The 27,008-nt window shown below is 49.6% G+C and overlaps 1 protein-coding gene across 2 annotated transcripts in view; it reads right to left on the minus strand.

The window, feature by feature from the left end:
* Stk40 (serine/threonine kinase 40) overlaps positions 1 to 26,709 on the minus strand; it is a 37,756-nt gene extending 11,047 nt beyond the window's left edge. Inside the window, exons 1-6 of one of the 2 annotated variants that reach the window (XM_057784629.1) lie at positions 26,531 to 26,709; positions 5,837 to 5,956; positions 4,546 to 4,631; positions 4,093 to 4,236; positions 1,624 to 1,851; positions 965 to 1,017 (exon numbers count right to left, since the gene is read on the minus strand). In XM_057784629.1, coding sequence (XP_057640612.1) covers positions 965 to 1,017; positions 1,624 to 1,851; positions 4,093 to 4,236; positions 4,546 to 4,631; positions 5,837 to 5,948 — 623 coding nt within the window. In that variant the 5' untranslated portion in view covers positions 5,949 to 5,956; positions 26,531 to 26,709. Of the gene's footprint in view, positions 1 to 964; positions 1,018 to 1,623; positions 1,852 to 4,092; positions 4,237 to 4,545; positions 4,632 to 5,836; positions 5,957 to 13,312; positions 13,333 to 26,530 lie in introns of those variants that run through there. The other variant, XM_057784630.1, reaches the window with a different exon arrangement.
* Between the last annotated feature and the right edge of the window lie 299 nt (positions 26,710 to 27,008).

The raw sequence follows: 27,008 nt of genomic DNA on the forward strand, positions 1-27,008 counted from the left end.
GGCGGGCTCTGAGCCAGGTCCGACCCCCACATCCTGCCCCTTCATCTTCCCTGACTCCTCACTTAGCCAGATGGGGTCAAAGAAGCCCTGGAATTTCCTGTTTCCTCCCCTCCCCTCTGCAGAGTACGACATTGAGGTTCTCGTCTCTTCCTCGTGTTCTCAGGCTGGCAAACCTTTGCTTCACCCTTCCCAGTCAGCCAGCTCCCCACACTGTCCTTGGTATGTAATGTGATATTTGTTTTCTGGTCAGCACCCCCTCATCAGATGACAAGCTACCTGGGGGGTAGGTGCTACACCCAGGAACAAGTCTGCAGTCCCAACATCAGGGAGCTGGTGGAGAGAAGGGTACCTTAGCCGCCTTATCCAGTACCATCCAATGGAGCATCTGGCTGCAGCTTTCAAGTTGAGGCCCTTGCCCCTCCAGGGTGGCCCACCTCCCTATAGTTCCTTTTCCCATAACCATGAAGGCTTTGGCTACTGCACAAGGACAGAGGGCCCTTCCAGGGCTGACAATATCATGGAACAAATCACCACCATGATACAAGTCTGTGCTGCTGTCATTTCTGCCTCCTAACCCACCCAGATTGGAAAAGGACGGGGTGAGGCTCCACTTCACAGTGCTGCCTTCCTAGGACTGCGGAAGCCCAGAGTAGTTCTTCCTCCCATGGGCCCTAAACCACTGCCCTATTACGGCTGCAGGAGCCAGTGCCCAAAAGAGCAATCTGTTGCACCTCCCACATACCTCCAAGACCCCAGCAGCTCTGCTCCATACTGGGGGGGAGGGCCAGTGCTCTCTCTTTTCCATGACCCTGAACTCCTGGTTTCAGTAAGACAGTATTCCCAGCCCTGGGATGCTGGGATGCTGGGCTGTTCTGAGTCAGAATCCCACGGACACCGCAGAGAACTGGGTGGCTGCAGCATGTAGCCCAGCTCGAAGGGATGCAGAGGAAGAATGGATACTTACCTTTTATTGAGCACCATGTTCCCAAGCTTCAGGTCTCTGTGCACGATGTTCTTCTGAAAACCAATGAGAGGATGGTTTGCACCAGAAAGCGAGAAGTGGGATGGGGTTCACTTTGGAAGATGGAGACTCATCAGGGTCTGGGAAGGCAGGAACCCCTAGGATCTGTCTCCTAGGTCTCATCAAGCATGCATCTGAAGCGGGTAAGAAGTGGCCTGGCAGTCTCCTCAGCCACTTCTCACCCCACAGCAGCAGCTTATGGGAAAGCCCTTCTTCCTTGCTCCATCAACCACACCATGAAGCTGCAGCCTGGAGTGGGGGGCAAGGAGCAAGCGCTTCCCTTCTGTGACTGAGTACTCCAGGTTTGCCCAACAGAGCCCTGGATGAGGCTCAAGTACTTCTGCCCTCCACCTTGGGGTACCCGATACCCCAGTCTCTCCAAAGCTCAGACAGTCTGTGTACCTGTCTCTTACAGCTATCCTGAACTGGGAGGCTATAACTGAGCCTCTAGACTGGGAATTACTGCCTGGGGCTCTGGTGGCTGCCTCGCCCAGGGCAGCAGATATCCAAACACAGCTGGTGCGGTAGGGACCAAGCAGTTCTCTGCTGAGCTGCAGTCAGATGGATGCTTTCACTGTGGCACGCGGGGCCCTGGGCCTCACCTGGTGCAGGGCTTCCACCACACGAACCACATCGTAGAAAATGACCACGGTCTCCCGCTCACTGAGCCTCTTCTCCTTGATGACATAGTGCTGCAGGTTGATGAGGTCGGCGGTCTTGTCGCTGAAGTCATGTGCGCAGAGGCAGTCCAGGACGAGGCAGATGCGTTTCTTCATTTTCCTCACCATCCGACCAGACTCTGTGTCCTCGACTGCTTCACAGGTGCGGTCCTGGGAGGGAAGGAGGGACAGACCAAGGCCAGGGTGTAAGACCCTCCTCTTGAGGTCCAGAGGGAACTGGCTGAATGTCTGTGAGTGGGAAACTGAGACCCAGACAGCCCGACTAGGGTGATGCTCAGCTTCCTGTAGGTCAAACAATAAGCCCAACGCTCTCAAGTTCAACATCTCAGGGCAAGGGAAGGGTCAGCACTGGACATTTAAAGCCAACCGGCCCTCTCAGTCCAGTGCTGCAGCAGTGAGACTGGGCTCTGGGTACCCGCCCCCACTAGTTTCCAGCTGCCACCAGTGACGCTCTCATCCATGGCCAAGACTGCAGATGATTTTGTTTTTCAATTTTTTGAGACAGGGTCTCACTATGTAGTCGCGACTGGCCTAGGACTTGATATGGAGACCAGGCTGGCATTGAACTCACTGAGATCTGTCTGTTGGGATTTAAGTCATGTGCCACCACTCAAGACATAAGACTGCAGAAGTTTAAGAGTGGTCATTCCCGGAAAGCTTCAGGGTACACACAATATCCTGTGTGTGACGGCTGATTCTGGCTGTCAACCTGATTGCACCTGGAACCAGCTAACTGCCACGTGGTGCACTTGTGAGGGGTCTTAGTCTGATTAGTTGAAGCAGGAAGATCAATCTTAAATATGTGCGCCACATTTTCTGGTGGTAACCCATGTAAAAGGACATGGAAGAAGGAAATTGAGGGCCAGGCTCGGTGGATCATGTCTCTAATCCCAGCACTTAAGAGGCAGAAGCAAGCAGATCTCTGAGTTTGAGGCTAGTCTCGTCTACATTTCTAGTTCCAGGCCGGTCAAGACTACATAATGAGATCCTATCTCAAAACACTGAAAAACGAGAGGGCAACTGCTTTGGCCTGCTCACCCTCATTCTCACTGCAAGCCCATCCACCCTGCTGCTGCGGCACTCCTTCACCAGTGCCGGAGCTAACTGGGTTTCCCACACAAGCTGAAGACCAGACTGAGACTGAACGACCAGGTTCTCTGCCTTCCTGTCCTCACAGCCATTGCTGGACTACCATTGCTGTACATACAGCTTAGGAGCCAGTCAATACATCCATCCCCCTTCTGTTTCTTTGAGAACCCTGACTGTATAAGACAACGGCTCTCTGCATGGCTACAGCACTGCTGGACAGTCACATAACTGGCAAGGAATACAGTGCTGGCCTCACAGCTCCACCTCATGAGTCTAGTTCCTCATGCGTAACAGGGAGCTAGCAATCCCTCCCCCGCTGCTGCAGTCAGGGGTCAGCTGCCACACTGGGACCGCAGCCCTGGTCACTCTCCTGCTGCAAGGAATCCCAAGTGTGACAAAAACAGGTGCAAGTTGAACGCTTGGACCCTGCAGGCCAGAGATAGCCTGGTCATTGTTGCAGGGTCTGAACCTAGTGTCCAACACACAGATGACCATTCAAGGGACTTTTGGTCACCTCTGTTTTGTCATCCAAAAGAATACAAATGAAGGCCAAGCACATGAAGACACTAAAGTTGCATATGAAGGTATCAGAATCAAGATACCAAAATCAACTTCACCTCCGTTTAAGGAAAATGCTCCAATTTGGAGCTGCCTCTAAGGCAAGGCTAAGAACATGACCTGGTGGGTGTCTCACTGTTACCCCAGGGTGCACAGCTGCACTTCAGCCCCATTAGCGTTTTCCACTGCTTTATGCCAGGGACGATGAACAGGTGTCACGGAGCCAGGACTGGCACCTCCTGTTCACTACTGCGCATCTGCCTTGCCTACCATCCTGACGGCAGATACCACTGATTCTCCCCTTTCTCTGGGGCTCAGAGACCTGAAATGGCTTGCCTGAGGTCACATAAAAGATGTTCAAGGACATCTGCAGAACAACTTAAAATGCCTGGGCAGGCAAAAGGACTCTAGTATAGTCACACTGTGAGAGCTGACAGCAGGGGACCTCAACTCTTGCTCTGCCTTCCAGTCTAGCCTGCCAATCTAGACAACACAGCTGCAAGGAGCATGGAGACAGTAAGTGACTTCCAAACAACCCTGGCTGCTCTAAGTTGTCATTTGTGCCCAATCCTGTTAGGCTGAAATCACTATGTGAGTGCTAGTACTAGAGCAGCCAGCATGGCCCTAGCCTGATTCCAAATCTCCTGCTCAGGTCCTGACAGCCAGTAGAGAAGAAATACTGGGAGTCACCTAGAGTATGGCTCTACCAGAGGCCAGGCAGGGTAAGGAGTGGGGGCCGCTCACCTGGAAGAGCCCATGGTGATGGACCACGCCGTCCTGTGTGTGCAGCAGGGAGAGCAGCGAGTACTCGGTGTGCAGCAGCATCTTGCCCTGCCTTTCCTCTTGGCTCTCTAGTCCTTGCTCTCCTCTCTCCTCAAGGGTTAGAATCTTTAGGGAAGCACACAAGAAAAAGAGCAGATGCTTTCCTTTACCCGGGAGAGTGGCTGGACGGGGGGAGCAGGCTCACTTCTGCTGGTGATACCTGCGCCCAACCCCACACAGGCATGCAGGGCTGGCAGCTGCTTTTCTCAACAGTCTGTAATTCACACAGAGCTCTTTAATGAGGAGCTGAGTGAGACTAAGAAGACAGAAGAAATGGGGCTACTCATGCTCACGGGTGATGCAGAGGGAAGGCAAAGAGGAGGGACAGCTGCTAGGACAGCCCTGGTCCTGAGGGCCCCGCCTGTGCTTGCTTACCTTCAATTGATAGAAGTCATCTGTGCCGTCTTTCCTCGCCAAACACTGCACGATGCTCGGTACCGGTGAGTTGCCCAGACGGGGACCTATTGCACATAAATCATGAACTTAATTTCCAGAGCATCACCACAAGGCCTTCTTGCTAGATGTTCTCTTTATACCTACTGGGCTGTCCCCAAAGCCTTTTGGTGGAGAGTTCTACCTCTTACAAAGTGGAGGAGGACAAATGTACATCTACCTGTATATGCCTGGGTTTTGCCGACACACTCCTCAAAAAGGCTTTCCAGTGTCTAGTGCAGTGCACGCCTGTAACCCTGGCACTCGGGAAGCTCATGCAGGAAGATGGCCAGCTTGAGGCCAGCCTGGGCTAAACAGTAAGGCCTTTCCTGATGTCACCATCCACGGATCCTCTTCCCATGTGCCCCATCCTGTTCATCTCCTTCAAGTACTCAGCTGAAGTCTTTTTTCCCAAAAAACCACGTTCAATGTTGTGAGAGCAGACGTGCTCCATCTTCATCACTGTTTCCCCACAAGCAGCACAGGGCTATTGCCGGCAGCAGGCACCGTCAGGAGCTATTTGCTGAGTTTCAAGTTGGGACTAGGCTGTACCTGGAATTCCCAAAGGCTGCTCTAAAGTCAAAGTCCCACCAAGGCCCCGGTGCCAGAGCCCACACTACCTGCAGTCATGGCCAACAACCTGGACTGATGGGCCTTAGATGCCATGCAGAATGCCCTACTGCCCCTCAGCCTACTGAAAACATTCAGTTCCACAGGGTTTCTATAGTATCCTATAAGAAGTCTAGAGCCAGGCATGGTGGCACTTGTCTTTAATCCCAGCACTTGGGAGGTAAAGGCAGAGGCAGGCAGAGTTCTGTGGGTTCAAGGCCAGCCTGGCCTACACAGAGAGAACTCCTGTTTCAAAACCTCCCTCCCCCAAACTAAATAAATACAGGAAGTTAAGAGAAATTCTATTCAAAAACACTGAAATCAACCATGTCTTTCAAGAAAGTCAAATAGTGCCTTAGCTGGAGGGTCAAGGGTTCTAATGAGGCTGTGTGCCTTTGTGAGTGAGCTGACACTCTGGAGTCCTCATCTCGGGGTAGAGCCTGGCTCCTGGCTGGTGTGGTAACAAAAGCTGACAACCTTTGCTCTGGAGTGACCTCAGTCCTGGGTTTTCCACTGATAGGTCAGGGTCCTGCACAGCTGTGGTGGGCTCCTCACTTTGCTGCTGATAAAGTCAGGATGAGAGCCCTTGAGCCTTGGCCACCCGCACCCCCAGGGTCAGACTTACCCAGGACAAATGGCCCTGCTCTCTTGGCATTATTCCCAGCAATGCCATTCCCTAGAGCCTTGGCCTTGGCCGATGTTTCCCCAGCTCCTCTGTCTGACGCTCTCCGCTTCATTCTCAGTTCTGGACAAGACAGAAAAGATCCTTCCTTTGAGTAAACCAACAACTTTCCTTCTATAAACCCAGCCAGTCAATCTAACTTGAGGATACATTACACAGCTGCCCACCCACTCAGGAGGAGCGCCAAGGGCTCCTTTACTACAGAGTCGGTACACAGCGTAGTCAGGTGTCCTTGAAGGAAGCAGCCGTGGATCACACAGGGAGTGAGGGTGGGGCGTCTGTGGTAAAGGGGCCAGAGGGTTAACAGAAGAGGACAGGGCTGTGTGGGTCCTGAAGACAAACCTCTATACAATCAGCCCAGGCAGCCCAGCCCCAGCCCTGAGCAGTTGTTCTTAGAGTGGTCCCCCCACCTCCAATGCTCACAGTCACAAGACCTGTGGCACCCCCTCCTGCCTATCCAAGCAGTAATGGGCTGGGGTACCCTGGGAAATGGCCTCTTATATGTGATGCTTAATACTTCTTGCCCACAAAGTTTGAGGCGTACTGGTCTAAGGTTTGTTATGTAGTCAAGAATGACCTTGAATTTCTTTTAATTAACAATGAACTATCCATCATGACCACTTGAAAGTATTAGATGCAAGATAAAGTTTTTTTTTTTTTTAAATAAATACCTTTTTTGATTTCCAGTACATGGTTTCTGTATAATCCCGGCTGTACTGGAACTCAGATCTGCCTGTCTCTGACTTCCAAGTGCTGGAATTAAAGATATGCACCACTACCACCTGTCATAATGAATACTAATTTTTCATTTGTACGTATTTTGCCTGCACATATGTCTGTGGCAGTACATGTTTGCCTGGTGCCTGTAGAGATCAGAAGAGGACACTGGATCCCCGGAACTAAGTCAAGACAGCTGTGGGCTGCCACGTGGATGCTGAAAATTAAATCCAGGGCTGGGCGGTGGTGGCGCACACCTTTAATACCAGCACTCGGGAGGCAGAGGCAGGTGGATCTCTGTGAGTTCGATTGAGGCCAGCCTGGTCTACAAGAGCGAGTTCTGCTACTGAGAAACCCTGTCTCAAAAAACAAAAACAAAACAAAAAAATTGGACCCAGGTCCAGCAAGTGCTTTCAACTGCTGAGCCATCTCTCTAGCTCCAACCTTAAAAATGGAAGAAAAAAAGAAAGAGGGAAAGAGGGAAGGAAAGAAGGAAGGATTGGGGGTAGTGAGCAATGAGGGCAGGTCACTGTCTCTGCCGATCAATGGGGTTGTAGCTTTCCTGATAACCCATCCCCTCTACGGCTACTGTACAGGGCAAATACAGAGTGCCAGGTTCTGGAAGACATCAGCCTCATGACACAGAGAACAGAAATGTAAGTTCTTGTTCTCCAAGTCAGTACCCTGGGGGGTAGAGAGCCCAGGTGGAAGGGCCCTGTGCACGCTAAAGCTCGGGAAAATTAACAGGGTGGGCTTAGAAAGTGCATCAGCAGTCCTGGGAGAGGGGTTCAGGAAAGTAAACATACAGAGGGCAAAAGCAACAAGTTCCCAAGAGTCTAAGTTGCCAAGAGTCTGACGTGAGGCAGGGTATAAGGAAGGAAGCCAGGTGGGAAGATTAGTGGCATGCTAGGAGTGTAGCCTTGGCCATTCCCTACAGGACAGAGAGATACAGAATACCAAACTTCTCTTGTAATTTCCTTTTCCATATAAAAGTAACTGGCATTCCCTGCACCAACACTTACAAAACAGGCCAACGTAAAAACTAAGGAAGCCTGTTAAATGCTACTCTCCAGACAGCTTCTGTGTTTCCCAGATTTCCACTGTCACACAAAGCAAAAGAAATCATTGTGAAAATATGAACCACACTCTGATGCCAATCTGTGGTTTCCTTTCTCCCTATTTTCAGTAGAATTTTATAGTTTGTGAAATATATCCTATTAAAACTGTAAAAAAAAAAGTTAAGCCTAGTGCACATCTTTAATCCCAGCACTTAGAAGGCAGAAGAAGCAGGCAGATCTCTGTGAGTTCAAGGCCAGCCTGGTCTAAATAGAGAGTTCCAGGACAGCCAGGGCTACGCAGAAAGACTATCTCAAAACAGAGCACTTGCCCAGAGTGTCCAAGGCCTTGGATTCCACCTTCATCAAAACAAACACTGAAATGGATTTGAGGTGATACAAGCCCCCGACATCTTTGGTGGCATCCTGTGAGATCAGTCATCTCCCACCTTATGGACGTCCATTTCCATTCACTTATGATGGTCAAACATAAGCCTGTAGATTCGGGCTCTTTTTATTTATTTATTTATTTGTTTGTTTGTTTATTTATTTATTTAAAGTTTAAACCCCAAGGCAGACAAACTATAAAGAGTAGCAGCTCTGCAGAGGAGGAGGGGCCAGAAGAGGAGAGGAACAATGCCACGTTACTTCAAGGCACACGGAGCTTAGCTGCACCGCAAGCAGCCACTGTGGAGAAGGGAACCTGAGAGAAAGACTAAGGAGACCAAAGTACTAGGAAAAGCAAACTTAGGTTCTGGCCAGCACCAGAAAGAAGGAGACAAAGAAATAGTTATTTCTTTGAGTCAGGGCTCAGAGAGGCAGGCAGACCCAGAAGAACTCATGGCAGCTCATAGGGACTGCTTTTGGCATTCTGTTCCCTCTCAGGATAAATGCCAAGAAGCAAGACTGCGGGGTCAAATGGGGTGAAGAATTTTATTTTTATTATTTGCATTTTTATTATTTTCATTATTTTTTTCAAATAGTCTTACTCTAGATCAGTAGTTCTTAACCTTCCTAATGCTGTGACCCTTAAATGTTGTTGTGACCCCTGACCATAAAATTATTGTTGCTACCTCATAACTGTAATTTTTGCTATTGTTATGAATTGTAATGTAAAATCTGTGCTTTACAATGGTCTTAAATGACCCGTAAAAGGGTCATTCAACCCTCAAAGGGGCTATGACCCACGGGTTGAAAACCACTATGTCTAGCCTGTAGTGACTAAGAGTTCACACTACATAGTCCAAGCTGGCTTCAAACTTGTGGCGATACTTTCTCAGGCCCCCAAGTGTTTAGCTTATAACTTGTGAGCCATCATGCCTAGCAGGGTGAATGCTTTTTTCAGAGTTTGACACATAGTGGCAAGCCGCTCCCAACAAGGCTATGGCAACTGACAGTCCCTTAGCCAGCCCAATAGGGAAGGGAATCACAAGTCTGTCTCCAGGACTGCCTCGTTACTCTTGCAAATGACCAATTTCATGAGTAATAAAAAGGAATATTTTTTTTTGTTTTTATTTCAGTGCTTTGCCTGCATGTACGTCTGTGTGAGGGTGTCATGTCCCCTAGAATTGGAGTTACAGTCTCAGCTGCCATGTGGGTGCTGAGAATTGAACCTGGGTCCTCCGGAAGAGCAGTCAGTGCTCTTAGCCACTGAGCCACCTCTCCAGTCCTGATAGTATTACTTTTAAAGTCATAATTCTTTTTCTTTTTTGTTTTCAACACAGGGTTTCTCTGTGTAGCCCTGAATGTCCTGGAACTTACTCTGTAGACCAGGCCGACCTTGAACTCACAGAGATCCACCTGTCTCTGCCTCCCCAGTACTGGGATTAAAGGCACCACCAATGCCCGGCATAATGTTTCTTTTTAAATCTCCTTTATTTTGTTCTTCATTTAAAAAATGACTACATTCATTATATGAGTGTGTGTGTGTGTGTGTGTAGAGGGATACACGCATTGTGGCGGGTGTGGCATTATGTATATGAGCATGTGTGTAGAGGGATACACGCATCGTGGCGGGTGTGGCATTGTGTATATGAGCATGTGTGTAGAGGGATACACGCATCATGGTGGGTGTGGCATTGTGTATATGAGCATGTGTGTGGGATACACGCATCGTGGCGGGTGTGGCATTATGTATATGAGCATGTGTGTAGGGATACACGCATCATGGCAGGTGTGGCATTGTGGGAATAAGCGTTCTCCTTCCATCATGTGAGTCTTGGGGACTGAACTCAGCTGGCCTCTGCCCTCCATATTTTATTTCCATGTGGATGAAAGTGTCACTGTTTAAACTGCTATCCAGTAAAATCTCTGCCTGTTCCTTTAGCTTTTGCTGGTATCCTGAAAAGCTTCCTCATTCTGAGGGTCACAAGGCCTGTTACTGTGAGCTTCTCCTAACGTCCAACAGTCCCCGGATAGAGTGGGAGCCATGGCTAGATTTGGCTATGAACTCTGCCAAAGAAGTTCATGCTGGAAGCAGAGTCACAGAGGCAATGAGGAATGAAACAGCTTTAGAAACACCCTGAGAAGTCAGACGACAGTGTGTGCCAGTGTCCCTGCTCTTTGCTTGGCTAACTCCTAGGTATCGCCAGTGTACACATAACTTCCTCGGAGAAGCCACGCTTGGCAGCTCATTGCCAATAGCTCTCACTTGGTCTCACACTCATGGTGTCCTGTGATTTCCTCCATTACTTCCAGTGATTTGTAACAATAAACTTGTTTTAAGACTGTCACCACCCCTAGAAAAAGCATCTTATATACATATATGAGCCACAGCACTTTGGTAACGAGTTTGCTGCTGTCCCTCCCATTGTGACGGTTCTTGCCAGGGCCAGCAGCCTCTGGTAGTAGTTGGTATCGCTACACTTGGTCCTGTTCTCCTCTGGGGTGCTGGGCCTCCTTTCTTCCACAGTTCCCGAGAGCATATCACATCTGTGGAGATGCTGCTGCTTTGCCTACACACAGTCTAGACGCCAGTTTGCTGGGAGCAGCTGTGGCCCAGACAATGAGTGGGCTTAGCCTGACTCCTCCCACCCCACTCAGGATTCGACTCAAGCAAATGGCATGGGAACAGCTCCAAGATGCTGGCAGACAGAAGGATGGGAGCAGATGGACAGGGAGAGGGAAAGATGCTGGTGGGGAAGAGGCACGCGGGCTGCCTCCCTTCCTCAACATCGTTTCCTGCTACCCAGAGCTGACTGAAGCAGAGGAAGCATGGTGAAGAGATGGGGCGGGAAAACTGGAGGACTGGGCTTTACAGACCTCCTTGCCCCTATACCTGCAGAGGCACGTGGAGGCTCCGCCCTGCCCTCAAGCCATCCTGACAGGCCTCCAAGTCTATCTTTAAATGAGCCACAGAAAGGCTTGTTTGAGTGATCCCGCACCTGTGGTGATGGTAACACTATTGGTGACCAAGGTCTCAAAAGGACTTGGGCATTGCCCTCCCGGACAGTTGTCCTCAGCCTGGGGTGGAGACTCCCCCACCCCTCAGATTTTTGCTTAATGTTGTCCAGGTTGAGGTCCCAGCAGTCCAGGAACTCAACAGTCCCAGCTTTGAAGTTTGTAGAGCTTTGAATTTGTCAACTTTCCCAAGTTCTGTCCATGAAAGTTAGTGCCACACCCCTTAGAATCTCAACCAAAAGCTCAGTGAGGTAAAAACAGGAATTGTGGGGTACCTGAGAGGAAGGCACTGAAGAACAAACAACACAGCCTAGCAGCCCCACCAAGCACAGGTTGGAACTAGAATGGGAATTCTGAAAGCAAGGGGATCTGTGGGCTTTGCTGGGCCTGGGGAATATAAGTGAGCCTCAGCAAGAGACAGCTACAAGCAGGTCTGGATAGGAGATGTCCAAGCTATAGTGTCATCTCACCTTAAAACCACCAGGCAACATGAGACTTCAGCCACAGCTGTAAGTGATACAGCAGCTTCTACAGCTAAAGCTGCCCAGAGCCTAAGCAGATACATAAGGGGTGGGCGGTACCAGAGGCCAGGCACTGATAGCAGATCATGAACACACCTCCACATCTCCAAAGGGAGACAGGCAGTAAAGACAGACGGTACTGAGCTAGGAGCAGTCTCTGTTCCCCCCAGCTCAGTCTGGCCTCAATTCAGTACAACTAAAAGAACTAAAGCCTGGCCGTGAAGGATCCAGCTACTCACACCCAGAGGGAATCTCCTGCCGCAGTAAGTCTGTACATGGACAGAAAGACACTCAACCTCCTTAACTTTTCTTGTTTGAGATGGGAATCCTTTCCATGTTGCCCAGGTTGGTCTTGAACTCCCCAGTTCAAGCAATCTACTTGCTTCAGCCTCTAGAATACCAGAATTACAGACACCTCCCAGCTTGGTCCTCGGGTGTTTTCCCTGAAGAGCCGGGAGGCCCTGCAAACCAATACAATGAGGAAAAGAGTAGGACCGTCCTCCTGGCAAGGAAACAAACCACGGTCCTGGGCACTGAATTACTGTGTGAACATGTGTGTGTGTATGCCCATGAACACAGCAGCTGGGAGCCATTTTTGTCAGCAGTGCCCACTAGTCTATTCCAAACGACTTTGTCAATTCTGCAGGGTCAGGTCAGCCAACAATTTCCCACGCAAGCTGTCTCTGCCAGCAGGTCCAATTCCCACCCTCAGGTTCCAGGCTGTCAAAAAAATAAACCAATAAAAACACGTGCTCCTGAACTGTGAACTAGCTACCTTTTAGTCTTTAACCTCTGGCATTTTCTACTGAAGGCAGGGATCCTACACGTCTACCTATGTCAGCTGGCCCTGTCCTCAGTTTGAATCTCATTTGCCAAGCATTGGTTAGGAGTCTTTGGGTTCAGTCTCACTCCAGACTCTCCAAGGTGGCAAGAATAATGTATCTTAGTCAAAAAGGACTCGCTTCCAGCTGACTCATGCCCCGCCTGCTCCCCAGGGCCACAGAGATCAGCAATGTTAGCAACCAAAGTTTGAAGTCAAATGCAGATTCAAACTCAGCTCTGGGCAAGGATCTTTTTCTGTCTTTCCTACAGTTGTCTGCCAGATTAAGTGGGATAACTCACAGAAATGCTGTAGCAGAGGACCTGTTGGGATATTTGATAAACTGTTATTAGAAGCTTAACTACAGCTGGGTATTGGCATAGTGGCACATGCCTTTAATCCCAACAGAGGCAGGTGGATCTCTGTGAATCTGAGGCCAGCCTGGGCTATACAGTAAGACAAAACAAACAAAAGCTCAACCACAGTAGTGTTGGCTTTCTCCTGTCCAAGGAAAAGCGGACAGTCACTGAACTGGGACCTAAAGAGAGCAGAAGTGGGAGGGTACTCTGGCTTGAGGGTGTCGATTCTGCTGTCTCCTGCCTTAGACTACAGGCCCGAATGGTTGATAGCTAGCCTGAGAGCTGTGCTCTACCAATGGGGAAGAGAGAAAGCCTGGGAGCTGAGCTGCTGAGAGCCTGGGGCAGAGCTGGGCAGAACCAGGTGTGTCTGCTGTAGAAGGCTGAGCACAGCTTTGTGGGGTTAACAGGAACACCTGCTCTGGGTTTTGTTTGTTTTTTGAGACAGGGTTTCTCTGTAGTTTTGGAGATCCGCCTGCCTCTGCTTCCCAAGTACTGGGATTAAAGGTGAGTTTGGGATTAAAAGCGTGCGCTACCACTGTCTGGCTGACCTGCTCTGTTGGGTGGAGACAGAGTATGACATCCTTCAGAGAGAAGAGGCACTCTATTCTGCAGGCCACAATAAGGGGCCACCCAGGATGATGAAGCCATCTTTGTCAGTTCTGCCATCCTGTTCCAGGCTGGGTACAGAGTGGGGGTTAGGGAAGAACCTGAAATGAAGATACAGTACGTCTAGTCCAAGACCATTCATTTGGAGCAGGGCTGGGAGGTGCATATAACTGGGCTATAAACCTTTCCACTTCCACTATAAAACTTTCTACTTCCTGTAGAGTTAGTTCCAGGTGCACACATTTCTCAAAACAGTCAAAAGTTCTGTGAAATTCACTCCAACTGAGCAAGAGCAAGCTGCAACCTGTCCAAATGTCAGAAGCTACTATCCTTGATAACAGCACCAACACCATGGGCCTCCTTAGATGGCACATTTAGCAAAGATGGATTCCTTACTTGTGCTCTTCTTTGGCAAAACTGTGCAAAATAAATCTGTGACAACCATGAGTTGAGGTACTGTTTTGATTTTAATTTATTTAATGTTATGTATGAGAGTGTCAGATTCCCTGGAAATGAGTTACAGACAGGTGTGAGCTGTCATGTGGGTGCTGGGAATTGAACCAAGTTCCTCTGGAAGGGCAGCTAGAGCTCTTAACCACTGAGCCATCTCTCCAGCCCACTTACTTTTTCTCTTATGATTTTTTTTTAATGTATGAGTGCTCTATCTGCACGAACACTTTTACCCCAGAAGAGGACATCAAATCCCACTATAGACAGTTGTGAGCCACCATGTGGTTGCTGGGAACTGAACTCAAGAGAAGAGCAGCAGTGCTCGTAACCACTGAGCCATCTCTCCAGTTCTGAGTTGAGGTACATTCGGCAAAATGGGTCTACTTGCTTCAAAAACATCAATGCCAGTTAAAGAAAAGCTAAGGCTGGACCCAGGCATAGAATTACAAGCACAGAATGCAGGAGGCAGGGTAGGAAGATGAACAGTTCAAGATCAGCAACTCAAGGTCATTCTCGGCCACACAACTCAAGTTCAAGGCCAGACTGTGGACTTCTGAGACTCTGTCTTCAAGAAAAACAGAGGAGGGGGGCATACTAAGCTGGGCCTGCTGGTTCACGTCCGTAATCTCAGCACTGGGATAGCTGAGGCAGAAGGACTGTTCTGATCTAGGGTTGAACAGTGAGCTCTAGGCCAACATGAGCTACAATGCGTCTCAGTCCACAAACTTAAAAGGGCCTGTCTTTGGGTACATAATAGCAGTGGGAGAACCTGAAACCTCATTCTTGCCTGCTAGAGTCAGCCTGGCGTGAACAGATTTAGTCTTATACAGCCAAGAAAGGAGGGAAAATGAGGACTCTGCAATCTTCAGGCCTACCACCTGGTGGTGCATCTCCGCAACGCATCCTCACTAATTCTCTGCACCAAGGGCAGAGTACCCAGCCAACCGTTCTCCTTCCAGCTGATAGGAAAGGATGCAGGGACCACTCCATCAACGACAAGACACTGCCTCTGTCAGCTGGATAATGGGCTGGACAGACAGAGTTCATCAGGTGGCATCAGCAGCTGTCTGTTGCAGAGGTCCTCCATGGCTCCTGGTTTTCAGTCAGAAACCCAAGCTCCCAGCAAGGCTGCCAGACCCAGGTTACCTCCCCCACCTCACTGCTCTTACATGACACTAAATGTAGCCCATGAGTCATGGGCGCTGTATGTATCATGAACAGTCTTGCCCTGCCCTTCTCTATGGCCTGCTGTCCTTCTCTCAGTCCTCACTGAAGAGCCTGTCACCATTTGCCAGGGCTGGGTGTTCTTTTCTACCCCTCTGCACTCTCTTACTGGGCTGTGACTACTGATTGGTTTAATCCCCCCATCCCAGGTTGTAGAATCCCAGAGAACAAGTCCAACTCATCCCTGCCTACCTGAGCCCAGTCCAGTGCCCATCACAAGGCCAAGAGTAAACAGGCCATGCATCTCCAAGGCACCGAGGCCAATGTCAGGGCAGGGGACAGAGACAGTTGGATATGGAGGCACCAAGTGTGATTCACAGGCAGTTCAACCCTGCCCTCTGCCTGGCCCGGATTGGTATGGGATCCGCTGGAACAGAGCTGGGCAGACAGGGCAGTGTCTACCAGAAAAAACAAATCCCATGGCAAACTAGGTGCAGTGGCACATGCCTCTTATCCCAGCACTCAGTTCACAGAACCAGGAGGCCAGAGCTCACGGGCAGACTGGGTCACATAGTGAGAACTGCTCACTCCCAAAAAAATAAAGAAAAAAAAATCAAAAGAAAGAGAAAGTGAGAGAGACAAGTATCTCAGCACTGGTGAGGCTGAGACAAGCGGGTGACTGTGAATGCAAAGCTAGCCTGAGCTACAGTGAGACCCTTCCTAACAACAAACCAACAAACCAATAAAAAGGCTCCTATCAGAAATGCATGGGCAGGACGAGGTCTCAATTGGGTTGTTTGGATAGTGGAGGATGTTCCAACCATGGACTCAGACCCACTCGTGTGCAGACACCTGCAATGAGGGAGGGACAGACCAACCGTGATGCAAGAGCTCTTAGAATCCAAGTGGGAGGCCTATATTCTTACACTAACTATACTAAATAATTTTTGTGAACAGCTTTGTAGTTTACAAAGCAGCTGAAAATACATAATTCTGATTGATCCTCCCCAACACACATGGGTGCATGCAGTTTCTAGAAAGAGAAACTGAAGCTGGGCAGTGGTGGTGCACTCCTTTAATCCTAGCACTGGGAGGCAGAGGCAGATGGATTTCTGTGAGTTCGAGGCCAGCCTGGTCTACAGAACAAGTGCCAGGACAGGCTCCAAAGCTATACAGAGAAGAAAGAAAGAAAGAAATTGAGATGCTAAGAACCTGCCTAAAGCCAAAGGGCAAAGTGGACAAGTTGAGACAGGATTGCAGGCTTTCCAATGCTAAATCTGCTGCTGCTTTAACTGTCCCCTTTACCCCTAAGACTGCCAACTTCCCTACAAATCTGTTCTGTACACTCAAGGGAGCAAGAGGAATTCACAGCCCATGAACAAGGGTTTCAAGCCACAGATGAGTTAATCAAATGTCAGTTGGGAGAGCAGGACCATATGAGGTCGTGTAAAGCAGGGCCCAGGTGAGTTGCCATCACTCACTTGCTCTTGTGACCCTAAGCGAGTTAACTGCTACTACTCTTTGTGGGCCTCGGGTTTCCTCATGCATAAGAAGGGGATAGTAACATTTCTTTCACACGATGTCTAAAAAATCAGATGTTATCCTGAGGCTGGCAGGAGAAAGACAAGTATCCCTGCACAGGTGACCTGGAAGAGAATCTCTCCAGGCACATGAATTTTAAGCTTGTCCTGGTAGGGTACCTCCTAATTACTAAGGAACCATTCTTAGGGCTCCCTCTTCCCCCCAGATGCAGGGTTTTACTCTACATGTTGACCAGGCTGACCTCAGTCTTGTGATTCTCCTGATGCCTCTGTCTTCCAAGTGCTGGGATTACAAGCATGCACTACAATGCCCTGCCTGGATTCTTTGTAATTCTTACAACTTTCTCATTAGTTCATCTATTTGCTTGTTTGTTACAATGCTGGGGATAGAACTGGGGCCTTATGCATACTAGGCCAAGTTCCTTACCACTAAGCTACACCTGCAGAGCCAATGTCTGGCTTGTCAGGACTGAGAAACCACAGCTCGGTGGCCAGGAGCTCCAGAGGCCTGTTCTCTACTCCACTCTGGCTGGAGTGAGACTTTCAGGGATAACCCTTTGAATCTGAATGGCAGGCATTGCCGAAGGAGGCGTGAATTCTCTCCCAGGATCTCAAAAGAACCACTGGAAGCCATTTGCTTTGTGCTCTGGATGGATGCTGGGGGGTGGGGGGGGGAGGTGGATTAGTAATCCTTTGACTTCAGCCAGGAGTCCCTGATGACAGACTCATGCATGTGCTGTCGTCTTCACTTATTCCCAAACAGAGCAATGCAGGAGGACCCACATACTCCAGTGTCAGGGAACTGCAACACCGTATCATCCTCTACACTCTACAGGCTGCACTGCACAACCCGGAGGCTGCTAGTGAGAGGGCTACACAGAGAGCTCTGCTCTGGGCCTCTGGGAGAATACCTGCTGCAGCCAGAGAGGAAGTGACTCAGCCAGGGGAAGTGGGAGGGGTGCTCAGAAAGGGCCTGCACAGCTCCCCCAAAGTACATCCGCTGCCATCGGGCAGCCTTCCTCACAGCACTTGGTCATGTTGAGCACTGCAGGCTGGGGACCAGAAGGGGCCTAAAAGCCCCACTCTGCAGCTTGGGAATCCAGCTGTCTCTCCTCCAGGAGGCAGGCTTTACAAATTAGCCCCCCACCAGGAGACTGTGTAATCACTTCAAACCCTCAGGAGTCCTCAGTGGGCTCCACCAGAAGAACAAGGTGCCAGCCAGGGTGGGCCTGGAGCAGTTTTAGAAGAAGAGCCATAGGGCTGTGCACTGGCGGCAAACAGGCACTCTGTGTGGTTCCTCTGGGGGAAAGACAGTGCAACACCAGTCCCTGTGGATGCCGCTGAGAGCAGCTTTCACCAGCAATCATTCTTAGAAGCCCCCAGAATGGGATCCAGGACATTGTGGCCAGTACTGTCACCAACTGACCCCTCCCTCCCTGCCTCTGGAAGCAGCTGATGTGACAATAAGTAATCTGTCAGGGTGTGTGGGTGTCAGAGGAAGGGACAGTCTTAATAGCTCTTTCTTGAGCTGTGCTGGCCTGGTATCTCCCATCCAGAAAAGCAGCCAAGCACATTGGCTTGCAGACATCTGTGATGGGCCGTGGTTCTGCAGAGGACCTTGTGCCATGTGTAAGGGATATTGGGGCAAGTCGCTGACAGCTCTCCCACTCTAACTCACTAGCTAGAAAAGAAGATCCCAGCATGTGACTCAGGGGCCCGTTAGCTCGAAATATCAGTTACAACTTTGTGTGGTTGACTCAACCCAAGAACAGCCCTGCCACAGAGTCCCACATGGAGCTCAAGAATAGCAGAAATCAGGCAAAGAGAAAGCAACAAGAGATCAAAGAAGGGATGGCTAAGTCTGAGAGTCACCTTTTGGTGCACTGTGTGACCTGTACACTTGTTTCTGTGCTCATAGCCTCCTCTTCTGGAGGAGAGGGGTGGCCCTACCCCCAAGAAGGGTGCACCCCCAGAACTGCTCTCAGAACCAAGATGTATAAGAAACCAGGAAAATGTCTAGCCCAGATTTTCAGAATGACACAGGAAAGCCCAGGCTGAGCACGCATACAGCAATTTTCCCCGTATACCATCTTCAACAGATTAAAAAGAAAAAAAAGAAAAAAAGAAAATCACTGCTGTCACCCTGCAAGAAGGGCACTTTGGATCATAGCCAATAAACTAACTTTTAACCTGTCTCTATAAAAAGTTAAATTTGCCGGGCGATGGTGGCGCACGCCTTTAATCCCAGCACTTGGGAGGCAGAGGCAGGCGGATCTCTGTGAGTTCGAGACCAGCCTGGTCTACAGAGCTAGTTCCAGGACAGGCTCCAAAGCCACAGAGAAACCCTGTCTCGGAAAACCAAAAAAAAAAAAAAAAAAAAAAAAAAGTTAAATTTCACAATTTTGGGCTGAATGAAGATATAGCCCAGTTGGTAGAGCAATGCCTAGATTCTCAGCGCCACAGAAACTAGGCATGGTGGCGCATACCCCTGTAATCCAGTACTTAAGAGGCTGAGGCAGGAGATTCACACGTTCTAGCTCAACTTGAGTGATTTCCAGACTAGCCTGGGCTTTATGAGACCCCCATTGAAAATCAAAACAAAAACCAAGCCAACAACAACAAAAACCTAACTTCAACAGTGAACAACTCAGTTTAGGTTCTTGAAGTTTCACGAAATGCTCTTGCATGTGCGTCTGCCTGCATGATTATAGCCCATGTGCTCTGAGCCACCAAAAAGCCACAGCAAGCTTATCTCAAGGACCATGAACACCACCCAGGCACTAATGTGAGCACACATCTTACTCAAGTATATATTGCTTGAGGGGTCTTCACCGCAGGCCACGGCCAAATTCAGCTATTCAGAAAACCACATGCTCTGTATGAAACCAGAGTCAGCAAAAGGGAAACTCACATGCTTTGGGCAGAGTAATTCCAGTAGTTCTAGGGATTTATTCTCTAGATATGTGCATACAAGTTCACAAAGATAAATTCAATTTGGGTCCTGTGCACTCATTACAGAAGAGGAAAGAAACAAACTACACACATACACAAATCAAGATACCCAGAGCCAAGCAGGAAACGGTCTAACCATCCACCAAGGAAAAAAATAGTTGCTGGGTGGTGGTGGTGGCACATGCCTTTAATCCCAGCACTTGGGAGGCAGAGGCAGGCGGATCTCTGTGAGTTTGAGACCAGCCTGGTCTACAAGAGCTAGTTCCAGGACAGGCTCCAAAACCACAGAGAAACCCTGTCTCAAAAAAGCAAAAAAAAAAAAAAAAAAAAGAAAGAAAAAGAAAAAGAAAAAAATAGTTAACTACGTTTCAGCTAGAGCATGAAATACTATGCAGCCTTTAAGACTAAATCCATACCAGCAGAGAAAAATGTCTATGATACATTATTCCCGCAAAAAACAAACTGCAAGCCAGGCATGGTAATGCACACCTTTAATCACAGCATTTGGGAGTCAGAGGCAGGCAGATCTCTGAGTTCAAAGCCAGCCTGGTCTACAGATGAGTTTTAGGATAGCCAGGACAGTTTCACAGATAAACCTTGCCTGGAAAAACAAAACAAACAACAACAAAACTAAACTGCCAATACTATATGTACATAAATCCTCTTTTGGTTAAAAAAATTAAAAACACCCTTAAATCCTTAAATATGCTCAGGGAATTTTTAGAAGAATCCAAGGAGGGAAGAACTTTTATATTTCTTATTCATATTCTTCCACATTGATTATTTACCTATAGTTTATTATAATGACTTTTTTTTCAAGACAGGGATTCTCTATGTAGCTCTGGCTGTCCTGGAACTCACTCTGTAGACAAAGCAAGCCTCAAAAATCAGAGATCTGCCTGCCTCAGTCCTCCGAGTGCTGGGGTTAAAGGCACATGCCACCCCTCCCTGGCTATGATAATTTTTATGAATCACTTGGAACTGTAAGCGCAGTAACCACATCCGCTGAGATGGCAGGTGGAACGTAAGCACCCCAGGCGTGTGAAGCTATGTGCTAGGGGTCCCAGGAGCTAAGTGTAGAAGTGTCAAGGCCAACCAATATTCTTGGTAAGTTTAAGCTCCCTCAGACAGCTTGCAAATGTCCTATAAGGAACTTCCTCCTTGCTACCTGGTCTCCATAGTACTAAAGGCTGAGTTGAGCTATCACCTTAGGGATACTCACAGACCACTAATGAAGACAGCACTGGGTAACCCCCAGCCCTGGCTAGGAGGCAGACACTAAGCCAAACTTCATACCACAGTAACCTGGTTCCATTTTAGTACAGGGATGGTTGCTTCTTTTACAGGAGAGGACACTGGGACCAGCATGATTTATTCAAGGTCATTTGGCTAGCCTGAGACAGAGATGGGCTCTGAAGCCAGGTCTGAACACTGGCTAACATAGTTTGAAGTGTCCCCACCTACTTCCCACAGGGAGGAAAGCGAGGAACTCTCATCTCGAGGCAGTGGTATTTCCATTCTTCAAGCAAAGGAGGGACCTACGAAGGTCCCTTCCAGCTCTTAAATGGTGACTCGGAGATTCTGTGGACTATGCTCCCTGGGGCCAGAGCCTGGCCGGGATGGAGAAGGGGTATCATGGGTTCCAGAGTCACACAAGGAGGATGAAAAGTCTCAGCTTTATTCTCACTGGTTGTTGAACACAGAGCAGAGCCTTAATCCCTCTGATCCCAGCCAAGCTGTTCTGTAGAGCAGAAACAAGCCGTGCCCTTCAGAGGCCATTCAGTGTCCGGGATGCTCAACAGGGAATCTCTGGTGATGGGAAGCCTCATTTTGTTGACTTCCTTCCTATTTCTTCAAGAGAAAACACACCCATTGCCCATGAGATGAACACCTAACCCAGGACGCTGCTGGCACCAAACTTAATGCAAAAGTTGCAGGACTTTTTTGGCCAGGCCTGAAAGGTGCCAGCCATGGTGTCCAAAGTCTCACAGAATGTTGGACCAAGTCTCCCCAAGAGTCAAGTAATCCTCTCCCTAAAAGCACTGCTGCCTCTGTAGCACGCCTCATTATACCTATACCAGCAAGTCAATCCTGCTCTTCCCAATTTCCACTCCTATGACAGCCCATTCTCTTTCTTAAGGACCCTTGGGCAGCAAAACTCTAGCTGGACAGTGGTGGTGCACACCTTTAATCCCATAACTAGGAAGGCAGAGGCAGGCGGATCTCTGTGTGTTCGAGGCCAGCCTGGTCTACAAGAGCTAGCTCCAGGACAGGCTCCAAAGCTACACAGAGAAACCTTGTCTTGAAAAAACCAAGAGTCTATGTCTATCACTCTTGTGGGTGGGTGGCAGTCCATATGCATGTTTAGAAAGGGCACCATCTCACATTTGCTACCTCCGTTTGTGCTTCCTGACAACTGGGGTGTCCTTGAAGTCATCAGGCTTGTAGAAAGCTAAGCCCCAGGAATCCACATTCCCACCCACCTGCTTATCCCCATATCTGCCACAGGCAGGAGAGTGATAGTTTGCTTTATCTGCTCACTGGAAGTAGCGTACTTGCTGGGGTTTAGGAAGGCTTTGGTACTCAGGAAACTGAGAAAGGAGGGTGGCGAGTTCAAGGCCAGCCTGGGCTATGTAGTTAAGTCTGAGGACAACTTGGGCTATTATGGAAAGACCTTGTCAAAGAAACAGAAGCAGCCTCTTTGAGGCAATAGCCCTTCTAGGCATTTGTCCCACAGATACTTAGGGTGGGCTAAATCATATGTATGAAGAAAGTCAGAGGTTAGAGAATGGCTTACTGGTTAAGAGCACTTACTGCTCTTGCAAAGGACCAGGGTCCGGTTCATAGTAGCTACATCACGTAGCTCATAACTCCACCTCCAGGAGGTCTGACACCCCCTGACCTCCACAGACACATGCCCTCAGGTTATACTCCAGCTGGTGCACGATGCGTCCTAGAATGACAGAATGCGCCTACAAAGGGAACCGTCTGGAAAACAGAAGTTGACCACACATACAATACTAGCCTCTCCCCCTTGGTTCTTGATTCCACATCTTGGAATATGTGTAGGGGAGTCTCAGGGCCACCCTGAGGCTACAATCTTACTTGAGCAGGTGGTGGAGGAAAAAGAAATGTTCTTGTTTCAGGCCACTTCCAGTTTTTAGACAGGGTCTAGTGTATCCCAGGCTAGGCAGCAGACCATCATCAGCTTGTAAGCCTGCCTCTACTTCCCCAGGGCTGCATTACAGGCGTGCACCAGAACACCCAGTTTTCACGCACTGCTAGGGACTGAACTAGGGCTGAGCAAGCACTCTGCCAACAGAGCCACATCCTCAGACTTTCCAATTCTTCATTTTTAAAAGACTTATACAATGTTCTGATTAGATTCTTTCTTCTCCTCCAACTGCTTCCCACCTCCCTACATAGTTTTATCTTTTTTAAGACTGTTACCCTATAGTTGGCCTTGAACTCATGACCATCTCCCCTCCTCAGCTTGCCCTGATCCAAGCCCCCACTAGCCTGCCTGTGATTACTGCAGCACTCATTCTCCCCAGCCCCAGTTCATTGTTCTTCTGAAGCCAGAGGGCTCTTCGGGAGATGGAGGTTTAAATGTGTCTCCCATGCAGACACTAACAGGATAATAATGCTTGAGCATCTTGCTTGAGCCTACCTCTCCAGTTTATCTCTCCAGCATGTCCTGCAGCCAAGTCCCATTACCTCCTGTGATGGAACCCCTGTGGCACCTAAATTGCCATACACTTACAGACAGACAGACACACCACCTATGTCACATTGCTTCCACTACCTTGAGTGCTACACAGAACCACTCCTCAAAGTTCTCAGGGCTCTCCAAACTTCTCCTCAATATCCTCATCCCCAGGAAAGATGTTCCTTCTGTTCCCTTGAATTGTACTTCATACTGCACAGACTTCTGGGAAAGACTCCCCAGCACCTGTCCATGCAAGTACCAATGGATCAGGGTGCCTGTCTCCACTGGACAATTCTCCTCTAGAGCAGAATCTGTCCTTCTCTCCTCTTCCTTGCCCCTATGCCCAGCACATGACAGTCACATGAGGGGAACCACACGTGTACAGCAGAGACTCTCTACTTTGAACCCCCATACACACACTTGACGCAGCGCACAGACATCAAGTGTGACGCTTCCTGATGATGCTAACTCAGGCTCTAGATAGACCAGGCTCATTGGCGGGGACTCCAGAGAACTTGGCATGTATTTTCTCCAGGTCATACTTTAAAATGCTATTTGCCACTGGGTGGTGGCGGCACAAACCTTTAATCTCAGCACTGGGGAGGCAGAGGCAGGAGGATCTCTGTCAGTTCAAGGCTAGTCTGGTCTACAGATTGAGTTTCAGGACAGTCAAGTCTACACAGAAAAGGTCTATCTGGAAAAACAAACAACTATTTATCACCGGGCTGGAGATACAAGTATGTGCCCAGCACTAGGGAGGCAGGTGCAGGAGGATCAACCAAACTTGAAGCTAGCCTAGGCTACATTGAAAGACCCTGTCTCAAAAGGTCAAAATAAAACACTTTTATTTCTCAGCAGTTCTGCTTTTCTGGGGGGTGGGGTAGGGTTAAGACAGAGTCGCCATTCCCCTGCTCTCCACCTCAGGTTTTTGAGACAGGGTTCCTCTGTACAGCCCTGGCTGGCCTGGAACTCACTCTGTAGACCATGTTGGCCTTGAATTCAGAGATCCACCTGCCTGTGCCTCCAAGTGCTGGGATTAAATGTGTACACTAACATTGCCTGGCACGACAGGGTCTCTTTATGTAGCCTTAACTGTCTTAGAACTCATCATATAGAGCAGGCTGGACACAAACTCAAAGAGATCTACCTGCCTCTGCCTCTACTTTTTTTTAAAAAGGTTTTAGAAAAGAGCTGAATGTGCATTCTCTTATACAGCCTGGTCAAGTTCCTTTTTCATTTCAGAAAGACTACAATACAATCCAGTGCTCTCACAATCCTGCAGGACAGTCCTGAGAGCTCACTGGGACACATAGTGGCTAACAGAGCTGGGATTAAAACCAGATCTATTTGAGCCAAACAAGCTCTTAACCTCTACAGCCTATTGTCTTATCCATTAAAGGCACAAGAGCAGAAATGTAACACCTGTCACAACTGGCCTTCTGGGAGGGAAGCCCTACCTTGAAGCTGCTTAGGCAGCCTGACATCTCAGAGAGAGAGAAGGGCACATGTGCCAGGCACTGCCAAGGGTCAACCACCTAGCACTAGCTGCAAATGGTATCTCCTCAACACAGATCCATTATGCCTGTACCATCTCTCCTGGAAAAGCGTGATGGTCCTGATGAGGCCCCAGCTCTTTCACCTCCTTCAGTTCTTCGCCTCTCTTGCACAGAGAAAGCGATCTAAAGCATGGGTCTAGTGATGTCATGCGGCTGAAAACTTTCTACGGGCCTCTCACTGCACTGGGCACGACATCTCAGATTATCAACGGGATGTTCGTTTCCTCATCAGCCTGTTCTGCTTCACTGTGTACTTTGTCAGCCTCCACACCAGTATACTAAACTCGGGTTTTCTGCCTCTCTCTGGCTCGCTGTATTTCTCTCCATAGAGGTCTTCCCCTTTATTCTCACCTGGTTAGACCCTCTCACCCTTCTAGACTGTACTCCTGTCACCATTCTCTTCCTGGGGTACCCCTCCACTCCATGCTTCTCCGTCCCAGACTGAACTAGCAGCTTCCCTTACAGGGTCCCCTCAGCATTCAGTTCCAGTTGCTTGAGTAGATCACATTTCAACTATCTGCCTGCAGGTCAGTTTCCTCTCACTAGACAGTGAACTAGTACAGATAAGAATCTCTTTATTGTGTGTTAACTCTCCACAACAAGTCTTTACCATTCCAGATGTTTCCAAATGAGGACACAGACACAAATGGTCCAAGATCACACAGCCAGAAAGCTGCTGCACCAGAATTTGAACTTAGGGAGCGAGGGGCATGGTGGTGCATACCTTTAATTACAGAATTTAGGAAGTATGGCTCCAAAACCTACCAATAAAGCGCTTGCCTCAGCAGGTAAGATCCTTTTGTTATGTGAAGAATGAATGAATGAATGCAGACTATCTCTGGCAGGTCTAGGTCTGAGCTACAAAAACTGACAGTAACAGGGCCATTAAGGAGGGCAGAAGGAACTCCCAGCACTGTTTACAAATAAGGACTCAACGATTTTGCTCTTCCTTATCTCATGCAAAACTACTCAGCCAAGAGGGAAAGGTGCCCAGCCCAGCATGACTACCCTCTTCCTCAATGATTCTCAAAACCAGCAAAGCCAACCGGTTTCCTTCGGTGACTTAAAACAGAGCAAAGTCTATCCTGCCACTGAAGGCGGCTGTCATCTCTTCCTTCCGCCAACAACCTGGGGGGTGGGGGTTGGTAGAGAAGCCACCAGGAATCCGAAAGCTCCTACCGAATGTTGAAAGGTGGGGCCAAACAGCGTAGGAATGGGCGGGCCTGACCAGGACGGCAGGTGAAACACTGACCACAAGCAAGCTCTCCCACGGTGAAGACCGGCCCAACGTGGATCTGGCAAGCAGGTAGCTGTGACTCGCACCTGAACGCCGCCCAGGATGTGAAAATTCCCCAGCAGCGATGGTGTCGGTGCCAACGGGTGAGGGCTCCAGGAGGAAAGCCTTGGCTGGCTTTCCCTGGGGACTCGTCCTAACTTTCAAGTCACTCTCTAGGTCAGAAGAAAAGCATGGCAAGGACGGGGGTCTCTTTAGGGGAAAACTCAGCATGGATCAAACGCGGCTGCTTCAATGACAGGCTGAGTGGGTCTGGGCAAGACGGGCAATGCCCACTCCCCGGGGCTGCGGGAAGACCCAGGCTCCCCACGGCCGCCGCCCCCGCCGCGGGGAAGGACAGACCCCCGACGGCGGAGGGAGCATTCGCTAGTGCCATTTTTGTGGCGCTGGACAGCTTCGGACTATCACCGGGGTCCCTACGACACGGTCACTGAGGCCCGCCCCGCCAGCACTCAGCCCCCACCCAGCTCTGCGTCCCGGGACCCCGGACTCACCTTTCCCGGGGGTTCAGCGCTGCTCGCCCATAGTCCGCAGCCCGGAGCCGGGGCTGCTCGGCGCTCCGTCCCGGTGGCCGGGGCCGGGCCGGGGGCGTGGGAGCCACTCACCGCCGCCTCCCAGCGCAGCCGCCCGTGCAGCCGCTGCCGCCGCCGCCTCCCTCCATGGCTGCGGCGCCGCCACCTGACAACGGAAGTGACGCATCGTCTCGCGGCCCCACCCCCCCCGCCCCCTCGCCTGAGTCTGGGGTTGGGGCGCCATCTTGAGGACGGGCGGAAGCCTTCAGGCTGAAGGCCCAGATAAGATCACCTATTGGTTCTGGGTGGAGTCTGGGTCGAAATCTGTAAAACGATTGGTCATGAGGCGGTACTTACCGCTAATCTACATCTACGGGGGCTGGAACGGAGGCTCCTCCCAGCCTTGGCACTGCAGAAGCTTGCCGACCCTCTGCTTGCTTAGCTCTGCTTGGGGGACGTC

The sequence above is a fragment of the Chionomys nivalis genome, chromosome 11 (assembly GCF_950005125.1).
Source record: "Chionomys nivalis chromosome 11, mChiNiv1.1, whole genome shotgun sequence".
NCBI classification, from domain to species: Eukaryota; Metazoa; Chordata; class Mammalia; order Rodentia; family Cricetidae; genus Chionomys; species Chionomys nivalis.